The following is a 15,539-nucleotide window of genomic DNA, read 5'->3' as shown; positions in this document are numbered from 1 at the left end:
CTTTGACAGCAGCGGTCGGAAAAACGTGTGTGTACAGAGACTGAAAACTTTGGCAATTCTGTTTGCATGGATGTGTGTATACACGTGTGATCGCCTGCATGTGTGTACCTGCTTTCCTGATCTGAGCGCTTCTCCTGTTCATCTTTAACAAACTGCTCCATCTCCTGTTGCTGTTTCCTCAGCTCCAACAACTCCAGCTGCAACACAGAACAGAACTGAAATCAGTAACCATCATTTGCTGCAATTTAGCAACATAATTAGACTCATAACTGCAATCATATTCAGCTCTCATTAATAAATATGTTGTTAAAAGTTGTTTTTCCCCAATTCATCTGTTACAAGACCTTAGTTTTCAATCCTGTAATCAAATTACCGTAAACCACCTTTAAGATTTTTTCCATACCGTAGTGAGGCGCTCCAGTGCAGAGAAGCGCTCTTCCCAAGTGGCGGTGGATTTTTCAAAGGCCTCGTGCCTCTTGAGGAGTTTCTCAACCTCGTCCACAGTGTGGCCCAGGTCTCTGCTGGTCACATAAGGCTCCTGAGCTATTAGCCAGGCCTCCGCCACAGAGGCATCCCGTGCAAACTGACACACCTCCAGCACTGGGAGCAAAGAAGATAGGAGTTATTATGAGGGTTTTTTTTTTTATCTTGCAGTAACACAATTTTAAAAGAACCTTCAAGTTTTCATAAATATTAATTATGGACATTATTTTAAAAAAACTGAGAATTTGCATTGTTTATAATCTGTTCACGGTCACATTAATAGGGACACTGCTTCCATTTGGGGCCAAATGCTGGTCCTTACAAGGTTACTCAATAAACATTAAGGTCAAAGACTTGGTTTTAAGGTAGATTACATTAAGATTAGCATTTGGGGCTGGGGAATTCATTATGTGACAATGTTGGATAGTGAGGACATTTTTATAGGACATTGTTAGAACGTTAGGACAATTTTAGAAAGGATAGACAAAGGGAGGACGTTTTGTTTGAAAGTAAGGACACAAAGCGTAGACGCTTTTGGAAACGGGGGGCATGTTATGGAAAGGGAAGACATTTTTAGAAAGCAAGGACATTTTTGGAAAGGGAGGACATGATTGATAAAGGAGGATATGTTTTGGACACTGACAACATGTTTAGAAGATGAGAACATGTTAAAATGAGAATATTTTCACAAAGCGAGGACTATGTTATGGAAAAGTGACAACATGTTTAGATGATGAGGACATTCTGTGGAAAATGAGGATATTTTTAGAAATATATCAATCAGCTTTGTCTGTGGTGGTTCATCTTGTATTAAACTTGCAGTATTTCCTCCAGAAGTTTATAAAAACAGAAATGCATATTGAAAACATTCAAAAGTCAAGCTATAATTCCAAAGCCGACGTGGGGGGAATCAGACACACTATCGGGGAACATCCTTGTTTTCGTCTCAGGCTATTTTTAAAACTGTTTGCAAAAAAAAAGAGTGTTTTGATGAACGAAAGCCAAGGTGCTCTTTCATGTACAAAAACATTTATGAGCTTTCACAGCAGTTAGTCTTCAGGCTTTTAGCATTTGAGTATAAATTCGTGAAAACAAGGTAAAAGGAATTATGTATGCCCAATATTTGTTTCTAGGTTGGAGTGTGAGGTTGGAGGTTAAAGTAGATCTACTCACAGAGTCTGAGCCAGTCCCATCTGTCATCCCACTTGAACATCATCTCCTTCCTTTTCTCCATCAGCTGCACCATCTTCTCTTTGATCTGACACAAATGGTTATACAGTTGCAGTTACATATCAGCATTATTAAACATCTCTGCCCCAAGACTGGCTATTATTCTTCAAAGAATTAGTATTGTGAAGTAATTAACCACACGTAAATTGAGGTCGGGGTCAATTGCTCATTTAAATTCTTTTGGCTTTTCCATTTCTAATTAGTGTTTGCTTTATAGTCTCCCTGATGAGTGTTAGATGAGTGGAATTTTTTTCTTTCGTGACAATCCAATTGGTTCCATTGTGCCAGACAAGAACAATCACTCCCAGAAAAGTAATTAAATCTGATGAAAGCAGCAATTTGAGGCCCATCTGAGGATGAAAAGAAGCTGTCTTTGCTGCGGAAGCCTCACCTCAGCAGAGTCTCGGTGCTTGCGTGTCAGCAGGGCCTTGCCGAGGTCTATGCAGTCAGTGAATTTGGCTCCCCTGGCCTCAATCTCTGAGCGGATCCCCTGATGATACTTCTGCAGGAGCTCCACGGATGAGACATCCCTAATGCAGATGAGGGAAGGATGTAAAGTGCTAACAGGTAATGTATGAAGTTTATCTACCTCTGTTGGTAAAGACTGGAATTGCAACAGTAATGACCAGGCAGGTCGTCCTTTATCTAATACGGAAATACTGAAGTCATACTATATGTCTTTATACTGGCCTAATAAATAAATAATATTCTACAACTACAAATATTTTATTACATAATTATATTTTCTATTTACTGCTTTTGATCACATTGCTCTTTATGGTGAATTATAATTTTTTTCTGGAATGAGACATCAAAATTTCACTTATTGTACCTCTAATAACCAGTATGTACTTCTTATCACTCTAACTAAACAATATATATATTGAAAGGTTTTATTCTTATTTATTAATTTATTTGAGCCTACATCTTATTACTAGACTTAATAGTTCTTCTGTATCCACCTTCCATCAAAAATGAAAAATACATGAATCTATACATACATAAACACTCCAAGTAAAAGCTGATCTGAATTCTGATTTTTCTCCTTCTTTACCACAAATTGTCTAAATTTTTTGTTTAAATTGATGTGAATAAAATGAGAAATTCAAAAACTCAAAGGACAATGTTTCAGGTTTGTTTTAGTCTTAATTAGATTTCCCTTTGGAAAAAAGAAATGCAGCCTCTTGCAGTTTGGAAATAGCAGTAATCAACGGATATCTAATCAACTATTAAGTCCTTGCCCCCATGTGTGCTCACCTGGGCTTCTCCTGAGTCTCAATCTGCTGGATGATGCTCTCCATCCAGGCCATCAGGTCTCGGACCATTGTGAAGAAGCGGAACTTCTCCGCTGTGTCGACTAGTTGCGCCCTACGGCCGTCGCAGGCATCCAGCAGGCCCTTCCAGGCTTCCAACACCTGTCTCTCTGTGACCTGGATGGCTTCTGCCTGGTCCCCTGCGTACTGGGCGTGAAGGCGTGTAGCTGTTTCCTGAAACTGTTGAACCTGGAGGAAAGAGAAACACGGAGTCAGATCATAAGATGCGTGTGACTGGAGAAAACAAATATTTCTCTCACTAATGGCTTCTCACCCTTTGAAAAAACTTTTCACAGTTGCCCAAATATTGCAGCACTCTTTACCCCCCTCTAGATATGAATCATCAAAGTTTGCCTCTTGGCTGCTGACTACTGTGTTCCCTCAAAGTAAAAAGGCCAATCCCGTGCTGTACCTGTTTGCCTAAACTAGTGATGTCTCTTTCAAAGGCGGCGTGCATTCTGTGGAAAGACTCGGCTTTGCTGAAGTCCTCTCCCACATCCTCAGGCAGCTCTTTCTGCTTGTCGTGGATCTGAGCCACCAGCTCCTTCCCATCATCAAAGTACCTTAGAGAAAAGAGACAGAGATCTCAGTCTCTTTGGCTCTGTGTGTGTATCATCATCACATGTATCATCCTACTCATTGTAATCGATGTAACATTATCATGTTCTAGTTGAATTCTTTGACTTTGTTATTGCATCCAGATGTATTCTGGTTTGATGTCATCAATATAATTCTCATTTATTGGGACACTTATGTTCCATTAGAGGATTAGACATGAAACCTTAAACCTTTAAGCTCATGGTCTGGTACATCAATACCATTTTCCTTACTTGAGTAGTTCATAAGATGCCGTGAGGAGCTGAGTGCGAGTGTCAATCAGCTCGAGCAGATCGGCCCAGCTGTCATTGATGGCGTCTTTCCACTCTGCCATGGTGGCTGCCTCAGTGTGGCCGGCTTCAATCAGCTCATCTATCGTCAGGTTGACCATGTCCACTCGCTCCTGACCCACCATCCCCGTCTCCCGGGCAAAATCTCTGAACTTATCCCTCAGAAGCTGTGCCAAATTGGAGGGGAAAAGATAGCGATTATTTAGAATTAGAATCAGATGTTGTAGTTTTTGTATGGAAGTTGGAATAAAAATGTGCGAGTTAGCAGCAAGACAAGACTATTTTGAGTTAAATACCCAAAAAATCATGTAATGTGATATCTTTGAACTGCAAACGTGTGCCTAAGTGTTCACTAAACCAGACAGTCTGTGATCACTTTGCAACAAAAACAGCAAAAGCAGAAAATGAGCAATAGATTTTCCTCACTGATGGTTACTGTGAACAGAGCGCTCATTTATTGTTGTTCATGCAACGCTTTCACTCTTAAGCTTAGATTTTTTATTTCTCATAAAAGTAGATAAAAGTTCTAGTGAACGTACCTGACAACAAAATTTTGTTTTGGAGGATAATTATCTAAAACAACTCCACCTCCAAAATTAGATTGATAAAATGAGTTTAAATAAACATCATGCCACATGCAGCTTCATTGGAATTTGAACACGTCTGCAGTCCAGTATGTGCTACACTGCTTCCTATCATTTTTCAGTGCATGTGTGTGAATGTTTTTGTGTGTTTAATACTACCGTGACGTGGTCCAGGTCCTGACCCATCTCCTGAGAGGAGGCCATTACGTCTTTCTCTTCGATCCAGTGCTCCAGGTCCTCCACCTCTCGGCTCAGCAGGAAGTGATGGTAAGTGTGGTCCAGCTTCTTCCTGCGGTCCTCCGCCAACTCCCTCAGTCCTGCGTACTGCTTATCCACCTGGCCCTGTCGTCTGATGATCTCCTCACTGCAGACAAGGTAAAGGGGGAGGATGGATGGAAATAAGGTGCAGGGAGGATGGAGGAAATGAGAAAGAGATTGGATTTAGGTTTACTCGAGATGAGGCGGGTGATTATGACAGGTATGATCACACTTTACATGCTTATCATTCTTATCACTCTAAACCACAGCTGACTGGGACAACATGAGTGAATTAGCATCTTTACAAAGATGTAATTTTTTCAGTGTGTACATCAAATTATCAAGGCACAGACCCATCAGGATGGTCTTCTGCAAACATTTTCTGTGCACGGTCTGCCAGAGCCTGGATGGAGTCAGCGTAGTCATCCACTGCTTGCTTAAGAATCATGTGACGCTTCAGAATCAGCATGGCACTTTGCTCATCCTGGAGACAAAGAAGAAGAGAATGAGTCATAATCAGGAGAAGGAGAAACGAAATGATGTGATAATGGTACACATCAAAGCGGAGGAAAATACTCCACATGAGCTCTCAATAGAGGGTGCCACTTATGAAAAGCGTGTCACCTTAATTGAAGAAAAACATAGCCATGTAATCATGTTAATGCATGCAGCGCCACTTGTTATTGGCACATGATATGCCTTGTTTTGAATTAGATCTATTATTCAGACATCTGCAGCCACTAATCAGCGTGCTTCCTCTGCTCCTCACCTTGGCCTTTTCATCAGCGATCATGTAAAGCTCCTGCTCTCCTATCCAGGCTTCAGCCTCGTCCGCGTCATTGTAGTACTGCTGGGCCAAGTTGGAGCCGTTCAGCCTCTCCCTGCGCTTGGCCATCTCGTCCTGCAGCCGGGCCCACGCGTCCTCCAGCTCCTTCAGCTGCTCCGTGATTCGGTCTGCCTCAGGTCTGCCTTCGGCGCTGGCAGCAGCCGCCATCCTCCTTCCTCGCTCTAGTACTTCGTCGACGCGAGGCTGGTGGCCCTCGATTTCCCTCTGCAGAGTCTGATGGACAGAAAAGGAGACAGTGAGTGTGGATCATATAAAAGTGTTCAAGTAACACCAAACTTTTACACATATTCTGAAAACTTCTGCAGAATTTTGTGATATACGGAAACATAAATAGTATTTGTGTCTTGTAAGTATTTGTAATTGTAACATGTTGTATATGTTTTTACTTTTATTGATATAGATGCAGCTTTAAATCAGTTTACTCAGCAGTATATGGTATTTCCACAGAGATGAAAGTTTAGTTAGAGCTGAAATGTCAATTAATGTATCTACAGAGAAATAATCGGACACTATTTTGATAATCAATTAATTATTTCGGTAAGTTTTCAAGCAAAAATTGCAAACAAACACTAGTTCCAGCTTCTCAGATGTGTGGATTTACTTTTCTTTCTCATATTTTATTGTTTTTATTTTTGGGTTTTGGACTCTTGGTCAAAAAAACAAGTAAGTAATAGATGTTATTTTAGGCTTCAGGAAATACATTTTCCGACGTTTTTTTAGACCAAATGATTAATCAATTATTCAAGAAAATGCTTGTCTGATAAATCGGTTATTTGCAGCTCTAAAAGTGGTGATTTCTTTTTTTTCTACAGACAAATCAGTTACCTGGTTCTTCTTTAACAGCATTTGCACAGTCTGAAGATTGTTCCCATGCTCTTGTGACATTGCCAGGGGCATCCTCTCCTCAATCCAGAGCTGACAGTAAGAGACGGAGGAATAAGAAAAAGCAGAAACAAGAGATTATGGTGATGAAGAGAGAAAATTGTAAAGACTCATAGATCTCTGATGAACACAGAGTATAGAAAATGTAAAGACCATCTTTCTCATACTGAAATGTACCCCCTTTATAAAATGTCTCAGATTTCTCAAACAGTAAAAATCCTTCTTTAAGCTGCATCCTCCACCTGACTGAAGTGGATTTAGGCAGTGAAACCAATAAGGGATTAAAGCTTTTCCCTGATTCACCTGGAGAGTCAATTTCATGGAAAAAGCTGGTAGTCTTACTATCTTGAATACTAAGTGTACATACTGTAATTGAAAACTTAATTTCCAAATGAATAAGTTATGGTTTTGTGGGGTGGGGGGGGGGGGGGGGGGGGGACATCCCTTGAAGCTAAGGCTTCAATATTTCTAGTCTCAAAAGGTGTTTCTGGCTGTCATTCAAAAACCAGTATTCATCCAGCTACCCTCCTTTTAAACCTAACGCTCTTTGTTCTAATTCTGTGCCATCAATCATTCAATATGGGACTTTCAACACTTGAATTTTGCTCAGAAATTGGATCCATGCTTACAAGCTCATCAGCCAAGTCTCTGTAGAACTGATGGACAGACTTGGCGGCCTCCAGCTTGCCCTTGCGCTGGGCCAGTGGCGTGAGGAGCTGCTGGAACTCCTGTTGCAGGACCTGCTGCTCAGCCTCCAGCTCCGGCTGGTCCTCTCTGCCTCCGCCGTGCTTCCTGACGGCCTCCTGGAGCTCCTCCAACTCCCGCGCTCGGTCACGTACCTGGTTCTCTGTCATCTGGCACGGGGAGACGTGATTAGAGAAAAAGATGAATAGCCTTTCAAGAGTTTAATCAGGCTGTAGTGGAGGGTAAATCCACCGAAAGTTAGTTTGTCTTTCCATTTATGTTTTCAGCTAGGAAAGTTTTATCAATGCAACACTGATTGCAACGTATTTTAATATCACTTGTGGTGTTCTTGTTTTTCATACCAGTAAATGCAATGTTTTATTTTACATTTAGATTCATAAGATTTTTGGTTATGTTTAAATGCCAGCAGTATACACAAAAGACACAGGTGCTCACATATTCAAAGCTAATCCTGAGAAAGCACATTTTGTGAGAAGCAGCCACTGATACTATAATATATGAACTCCCATGGTGGGATTTACCTAAGTGTGATTTAAGAAGTGCTTATAACCAAAGAAACTGCAGACACAAAAAGCATACAAATCTAAAGAATATCCAGTATATGCTCCAGAGATGCAGACCTGATGCTTTTTGAGCAGGATGTTGGCATTAGTCAGGTCTTTGACTTCCTCGTCTCCGCTCTGTAGCTGCTGCTGCAGCCCACTCAGCCACTTCTTCATGTCTGCCAGGCTCTGGTCGAAAAGCTCGGAGCGGTTGGCGTCAAACAGCAGCCGAGCCTTCTCCTGGGTGGTGGTCTCCAGCATCTCCCACAGCTCGTGGAGTTTGGCCAGACGTTCCTTCACGATGGGCTCAAACTCGGGCTTGGACTCCATGAGCTCGTGGCCCTCCTGTATCCACGAGAACACAGAGAAGTGAGGAGGAACTCAGTTAAAGTGTGTGTAAAGGTAAATATTTCATTACCTTCACAAAACACTAGTTTACAATTTGTGCCATCGTGTTTTATATAACTGAGATAACAAAACCCTTGACTTAATAAATACTTAATACTTTCTTTCTTTTCCCTACCCACCTATTTTATACATGAACAGAAAACAATCTGCCAAAGTTAGAACAGTTTCGGTTATTTCACATGAGAGATTTATGTATTTGTGTTTTTGTCTGTGATCATCTCACTGGCTTGAACTGGTCAGGCTAAATTGGAAAAAGGTGATGTCACATGTTTCTGTGCGCCAATCAGTATTTAGCAACAGTTGAATCTAAATCTAATGACAGTTATGAGGTTGTTTGCTGATGTCGCCGGGCCAATCAAATCTGATCAAACGACACAGTCCTCATGAAGCAGATTAGTAAGTTTTCAAAACTTTAACTTTGATTGTTGCTTATTTAGTCATGAATATTTAAAGTTATCAAGAAAAACATACTGTATAATTCAGATTTAATTCAGGCTCTTCAAAAGGTGTCTGGTAGGTAAATAATATTAACAATATCTGTAAAATGAACACTGGACAACATAAATATAAATATATATATGTATAAATGACAAACAGGTGTACACAGGCTTATACTGTACACAGACTTACTGACCTGGTCTACTTTGTTGAGCCAGTCCTTGTTGGAGGCCAGCTCAGCCATAAAGGCCTGATGTTTCAGCCACTTGCTGTGGAGGTTCCTGGCCTCATCGTACGACGTGTCCTGAGCGGTCAGCATCTTCTCGTTGATCCACAGAGTCAGCTGAAGCATGGAGAGGAGAAGTGAATATTAACGGATTAGCAAACAAGATTCAAATCATGGTCTCCGTGTGGGGAAAGTGAACAACTAATATCCGTGCGAGCACAGTTACAAAACTTGGGAAAGTCATGGAAACGTCAACTTTTTAAGTTTCTGCAGAGGTGACTTTTTGTGAGGATTTACTTCTTTATCTTTTGAAAACAGAGCTAATTTACCAATTATTCAAATGGGACCCCTATCACAAATACTGTAGGGAGGATACAAATTTAGTCTAAGAAGATCTAATGAAGTGCAGCTGCGGTATAATAAACAAAGCAGAGTGTGTTTGGCAAATTGACAACAATAATCAAGAGATAAAAAAAAAAAAGAAAAATTACTGGGATGTTGAGTTTCAGTGAATGAATAATTAAGCTAATAATTAATGTACTAATTGATGTTACACAATGATTACATGAGCAGCAAACTGACGGTGAACTCACATCTTGAGTGTTTTGAAGGAAGTGCTGCAGGTCGCGGTTATCGCTGAGTTTTTCCGACACCTCCTGGGCTCTTCTTTTATTTTTGTCATGCCTGAAGGTCGAAAGCAAAAAACAAGCAAATACATTTAAAAAAAAAACACACACACACAACGTCCAACTGAGTATATCTTCCTCCACTTTTTCATCCAACAACTCTAGTGAATCCATATGAGCTCCTCCTCCACGCAGAAAAAAATACCTGACACAGTAACCCAAAACAGTCATCTGTTTCTTCTGCTGCACTGTGAGAAATAGCTCTTACTTTAAGATCAATATCCATTATTGCAGGAGCCTGTCTACCAAGCTGAATTGTGGGAGTTAATGGAAAAAGCATCCTTGCCCTCTCTACTGCCTCTTGTTGACACTAATGATACAGTGATAAGAAGCTGTTTCACTGGTGGAACTCTGAGAGGTCTATTTTTCTACATAAGATTGGGGCCTGTGCAGTATTTATCAAACTAACAAGTGACACTTTGGCCTGAGGGGAAAAGATAAAAAGTAAAAAAATCTTCACTTTTATACTTTCTCACAAACTTAAGAATAAAAGCTATTTATCAAACTTCTTTCAATTTAAAAATTCTCTTAACTTTAGGAGAGCTCCAGAGGTCTCTTAATGTTTTGCTGGTTAAGAGTAGATTTTAGATAACTGCAGTACAGAGATAGAGGTGAGTGCACCTCCTGAGACATGTTTTAGAGTGATGCTACAAAATATAATTGGTCATGATAAATGATGCATTATCTGAAACAATATGTATGATTCATAATAGGGTAGTTTTAGCATATTATTTGAATTTGATTTGAAAAATTGATAGGATGTTACACCATTTTTTTTCCTCTTCAGTGGTGCAACAACATTAAAGCTGGCACTGATTTGGTTTGCAATCACTTTCCATGTGTCCTCATTTTCTGCACTTGTGTTGTACTAAATCCTCTTTTTATGTTTTCTGTGATGTACCTCGTCTACCAGCAGCAGAATTTCTCTCCTGCTCCAGTTTTCTTTTGCTTTTATCTCCAATTCAGCCAATTTCCTAATGTTTCACCCCTTTATGTTAAAGGATAGGTTCACCATTTTTCAGGTGCCCAAATGAGCATTGAAACAGGTTTTGCTTCCTATGTAATATTTAAATATTATATAATATAATACATTAGATTGATGTTGATTTCACATGTTAACTGCTACTATAGATAATAAGGATTTACATTTACACTTTGTCATTTGGTGGTGGTACAAATTCACAAGTAGCTGACGAGGTACAAGTACAATGAGACAGACCACTAGACAGATTTTGGACTCAAGTGAAAGATAAAAGTACTATTTTTTTTGTAAAATTAAAATCACATTTTTGCATTATAACATATCACTGAGTAAAATGTAAGGATGTAGGTTAAATCTTTGTTTCTAAGTGGTTATTCCTGCTAAAATAGCATATATATGATTAATCATGTGATAAACACAAGTCATGGTTCTCAGGATAAAAATGAAGCATTCCAGTTCAAAGCCAGTTTGAACAATGATTGTGATTGTGGGAAAGAAACATACACTAAAAATACCCCTCTAAATTGATCATGATCAATACCCAGTGTGGTTGAAATCATGTCAAAGATTGCTTAGAAGTTTTACAAGATCATGACATATTTGTACTATTCACATGACTTTTATTTAAATTACATTACCCTAATGAACGACTGACCTGTCTCTGATGGAGTCCATTTTCTCCTGAACTTTCCCGGAGTACAAGTTTTCACTGTCCACCAGCCGCTGTCCTGCCTGTAGAGTTCCGTCAATCTTGTCCTCATTGGCCTCCATGGTGCTCACAAAGTCCTCATGCTTTTTCAAAGCCTTCTCTGCGCCGGCCAAGGTGTCGGGCTTGTCTATGTGAGCCAAGGTGTACTCCTGCAACAAAGCAACATTAGGGTGGAAAAGATATTAACAAAAAAAAAGAGAGGAAAAAGAGAAACACCCCACAAACACCAGCAGCTGACTTTATTATATGACAAACATGCAGTGTGGGAACTGACTGCACAACATTCTTCCATACCACATTCTTTTAAATACCTGTAGCATCACTAACCCCATCATTAACAAGCTAACCCGAACCCTGTGGTGACGAATGACTCTTCTAGTTACACATAGACAATTTTGGGATCTTACAAATGGTTCTACTTCACATACACATGCGGTACAGTACCTGGTTGTTGAGGATAGCCTCTACAGCCTTGGCGTCCCTCATGAACTGCTGGAAGCCCAGGCCCTGGTCCAGTAGGTTCTTGCGACTGTCCCACATCTTCTGCAGTTCGTACCAACCAAGGTCCAGACCCTTCAGCGTCTTCTCTAGCTGCTGGTACTGAGGGTCGTCCTCCTGACCTTGGGTGACCTGGGCGCCGGTGTCCCTCACACGGTGATAGTCCTCTTCATGGTTGTTTATGTCTTCACGCACGGCGTCATGTAGGCTCAGCTGCTCCTCGGCCTCTGGTAGCGTGGCAGGCAGTTCTTCTGATGCCACAGCCTTCTGGGTCTTGAAAAGCCAGGACTGGAAGTCATCCATTTCTTGGAGGAATGACTGTAACTTGCTGACCTCACCCAAAGAGTCCTCTCTGTCTTTAAGAGTCTTTCTAAGCGTGTCCCAAGCTCCGTCCAGTTCATCTCTCCGGACCAAGATGTCGTCTGCGTTCTCCGGGTGGTCTTGGACCAGCTGGTCAGCCTCTTTCCTCAGGAAGATAATCTTGGTTTCGATAGCGGCCAAATCTCTCTCCATGCCAAACAGTTTCCTCTGGATGGTCATGACAGCTGCCAGGTCGTTGCCCAACTCCTGTGTGGACTCAATCACCCGCGTCTTGTCTTTGATCCAGGACTCCGTCTCGTCACACTCCAGCCCATAGTTGTGCAGACTACCAGCAGAATCCACTCTCCTCTTCTTCTCCTCCACCATGGCCTTGAAGGCCTCCCACCTGAAAGAGAATGATTTGTTGAATGTTTAAATCACTTTAATGACATGTTAGGGTCTCATATTCTGAAGATAGGGAAAATAGTAATTTCCTTGAAGAAATCATTTACTTAAAATCCAAGTAAATTCATTAAATTTATTTATTATTCAATTATAATTGGAAGCTTTATTCTCTCTATATATTTAATTATATGCTTCCCTCTAAACAAATTTCCTATTTCTCAGCTGACCTGCAGTTCGCTGACTAAATAAGTCCTGGTTGCTAGTCGTTAATCAGAATCTATTGGAAGCATAGCAATTGATTATGTTTCTACTTGATCTGTAATTAGTGCTAAATTGCAGACTTCTCTCCAGGAAACCTATTGGACATTTAAAGAAATCATTCAGAAATTATAGAAAATAAAAAATATAGCATTAACAAAATTTTCATATGTCTCCATGAGAAAGAGAGAACATAAAAATATTGATGTTTGTGTTTTATTTCAGTTCAGTAAAACAGTGAAATTTATTAAAACGCATCATCGATAGATAATAATTTTAAAGCACCTCTTATTCAGTCGTGTCTGACATTCCTTGACCTCTTTGGTTCGAGGGTGTCTGCTATCTTCGAGCTGTTTCACAGCTTTGTTGACATCATCAACTCTCGACTGAACATTTCCCATTTCTTGAGCGAGAATGCTCAACCTGAAAACAAGAACAGTGCAAGTTAAAATAGAAACAGTACAATGTACACAATGCATACACATGGGCACTAGAATGGAGTAGACTAGTATTTGCAAAAAATGTTATTTCAGAAGAAAGAATCAAGTAAGTAATTTGTCAAACATTAAATTCAGTAGTAGTAGTAGTTCAGTGTACCTATTCTGTACTACTTCCAGATCCTCCAGCTTCTCAGGCACCTCCAAGTCCACCAACCACGTCTCCTTCTGGCCCATCCAGAGCTCACAGGCGTCTGTCTCACTGAAGATGGTGTACAGGGCCATGGCGTCATCAAGCTTCTTCTGTCTCAGCTCAGCCAGAGACATGAGCTCCATGTACAGTTCCTTTATGTCTTTCAGACGTCTCTGGATATCAGGCGTGTTCTGTAGCTCCTCTGGCAGAGCGTTGACCTGTTTGGAGAGAGCATCGATGGTGGCTCCATTCTTGACTGCCTCATTCTTCAGGTCGTTGTGCCTTTTCAGTAGCCGCTGGGTAGTGTACTCGTCGTGGCCTACGTCGTCGCTACTCATCTCCCTCTTGGCGTCCAGCAGCCAGGCCTTGAGTTCATCAGCATCTCCCTGAAACTGGAAGAAGCTCTGGGTGTCCTGCAGGTTCTGTTTCCGAAACGCTGCCAGCTCCTCCAGCTGCTGCCACTGCCTCCTGATGTTGTCCATGCATTCTTGAACTTTTGGTGAACCAAAGTGATTGGACTCAATCATCTTTTCTCCTGCAGTCAAGACCTGATCGAGGTTGGCGCGGCGGGCTCCAAGCTCATCCTCGAAGGCGCTGTGTTTGCTCTGGAGTACCAGCACACTCGTCAGGTCCTTGCCGTAATCCAGGGAGGAGAAAATGTGCTCCTTCTCCTTAATCCAGCTCTCCAACTCTGCCACCTCCCAAAGGAAGTTCCAGAAGAGGCGAGACTGCTCCAAGCGAGCCCTACGCTGGGCAGCCAAAGCACAAAGCTCCTTGTAGCACAGTTCGAGGTGCTGCACCCTCTCCGTGATTACCTGGGGATCACATGGCTTATAGCCTGGGAAATAATGAAGGACAACATAACAGTTACATATATTTACTGATTTCACTTTCTCTACGTGTTTAACTCCTCTCAAGGCTCTAGGATGATCTTATTGTCAACTGGATGCATTATGCTATGGTCATTATAGAGTCAGAACAGACTCCACACATTAAGGTCCAGATAAAAAAGGTTCTCAAATGGAAGAAAATGCACTGAAAATGCAGGTTTAAAATTTGTGTTGTCCTTAAGTCAAGTTTAGGAGTCTGCATTGTTTGAAGTGTATTGATACTGGTGTCATTACAGTAACTGAAACTTTTTCCCTACACCTTTTTGTTCTCTTAATATATTAATTATTAGAGAGATATTAGAAAGATAGTGAAGATAGCAATATTAGAAAGATAGTGTAAATTGGCAAAGTCATAACAGTTCTTAAATCAGGAGCTACTTGATCAAATAATGTGTAAACAAGACTGGACAAAGCTTTTGGTGCAAGCAGTTTGCCACACTCACTGCTACAAACTGATTTCAGTCAGATCTCTAAAAGTAGAGGTTCGATACCCAGCCCTGGTCAAGGTCATGGTCAAGGTTCATTCCAGGTTCAATCCACCTAATTTCCTCATCTCTAATAAAACCAGCTTATAAACAATAAATACTCTTGCCAAGGGGCACTATGAGCCACTGTACTTACTATCTCCATTGGCGAACTTGAGAGCAGCAGCACTGGCGTTCTCTACCCTCTCTGCCTGCAGAGCGATGTCGTTCTCAATCAGAGCGTGTTTCTGTAATAAGTCTTCCACTTCCAACAAATGTTTCCCAAAGTCTGGAGACATCAGCCGAGCCTGAGGAGAGGAGGAGACAATTTGATCACCTTACAGTCTGAAAAATAAATGTTATCAGTTGATGTTTATTGCCTTCTGTTCTGTTACCTTCATCTCATCCATCCAGCTGATGATGTACAGCATCTCCTGGAAGATCCTCTGCAGGGTCAGGTTCTTGTCCAGACGCCCCCTACGGGCCTTCAGCAGCTCCTGCAAGTAGTCCCACAGGCGCAGGACATTGTCTTTCCGCACATCGATCCGTTTGGCATCATGGTAACGCTCAGACTCCAGCTCCTTTGAGATGTCCACCAGGGCCTGTACACGTTCTTCGTACGCAGCAATGTCCGTCTCAATGGCATCATGCTTCTTCTTTGCTGCTTCCACTGCTGGCAGGTCGTAACCAAAGTTATCCTGAGGAGGGAGAGAGAAAGGCAGTTCAGGGCACAAGTTACCTTATGGTATATTAGATAAATAATAATGAGAGAGTGTATGGTTCAAGTGTTTATTTGAAAATCGTTCTTGTCTTATAATATAATTACTGTTTTGTTAAGAAACTTGATGTTTTTACTTGCAACTGACACTTTTTAGTTGCTGTAATCTCTGCTGTTTCTTAAGGCAACATGTTAC

At 41.1% G+C, this 15,539-nt stretch overlaps 1 protein-coding gene across 5 annotated transcripts in view; it reads right to left on the bottom strand.

Annotated features, from left to right (window-relative positions):
* sptb (spectrin, beta, erythrocytic) overlaps nucleotides 1-15,539 on the bottom strand; it is a 44,823-nt gene that overhangs the window by 6,748 nt on the left and 22,536 nt on the right. For all 5 annotated transcript variants that reach the window (XM_042436922.1, XM_042436923.1, XM_042436924.1 and 2 more), the window contains 21 exons: nucleotides 15,021-15,323; nucleotides 14,783-14,933; nucleotides 13,239-14,109; nucleotides 12,927-13,064; nucleotides 11,625-12,384; nucleotides 11,127-11,329; nucleotides 9,397-9,487; nucleotides 8,774-8,920; nucleotides 7,810-8,076; nucleotides 7,114-7,338; nucleotides 6,428-6,517; nucleotides 5,525-5,815; nucleotides 5,109-5,239; nucleotides 4,657-4,861; nucleotides 3,857-4,080; nucleotides 3,439-3,589; nucleotides 2,971-3,215; nucleotides 2,105-2,243; nucleotides 1,657-1,741; nucleotides 404-600; nucleotides 109-197 (listed from right to left, as the gene is read on the bottom strand). In XM_042436922.1, the coding sequence (XP_042292856.1) occupies nucleotides 109-197; nucleotides 404-600; nucleotides 1,657-1,741; nucleotides 2,105-2,243; nucleotides 2,971-3,215; nucleotides 3,439-3,589; nucleotides 3,857-4,080; nucleotides 4,657-4,861; nucleotides 5,109-5,239; nucleotides 5,525-5,815; nucleotides 6,428-6,517; nucleotides 7,114-7,338; nucleotides 7,810-8,076; nucleotides 8,774-8,920; nucleotides 9,397-9,487; nucleotides 11,127-11,329; nucleotides 11,625-12,384; nucleotides 12,927-13,064; nucleotides 13,239-14,109; nucleotides 14,783-14,933; nucleotides 15,021-15,323 (5,003 nt within the window). The remainder of the gene's footprint in view (nucleotides 1-108; nucleotides 198-403; nucleotides 601-1,656; nucleotides 1,742-2,104; nucleotides 2,244-2,970; nucleotides 3,216-3,438; nucleotides 3,590-3,856; nucleotides 4,081-4,656; nucleotides 4,862-5,108; nucleotides 5,240-5,524; nucleotides 5,816-6,427; nucleotides 6,518-7,113; nucleotides 7,339-7,809; nucleotides 8,077-8,773; nucleotides 8,921-9,396; nucleotides 9,488-11,126; nucleotides 11,330-11,624; nucleotides 12,385-12,926; nucleotides 13,065-13,238; nucleotides 14,110-14,782; nucleotides 14,934-15,020; nucleotides 15,324-15,539) is intronic.

Source organism: Thunnus maccoyii, chromosome 16, assembly GCF_910596095.1.
Source record: "Thunnus maccoyii chromosome 16, fThuMac1.1, whole genome shotgun sequence".
Lineage (NCBI taxonomy): Eukaryota > Metazoa > Chordata > Actinopteri > Scombriformes > Scombridae > Thunnus > Thunnus maccoyii.
This window is presented reverse-complemented; position numbering and strand designations above follow the sequence as displayed.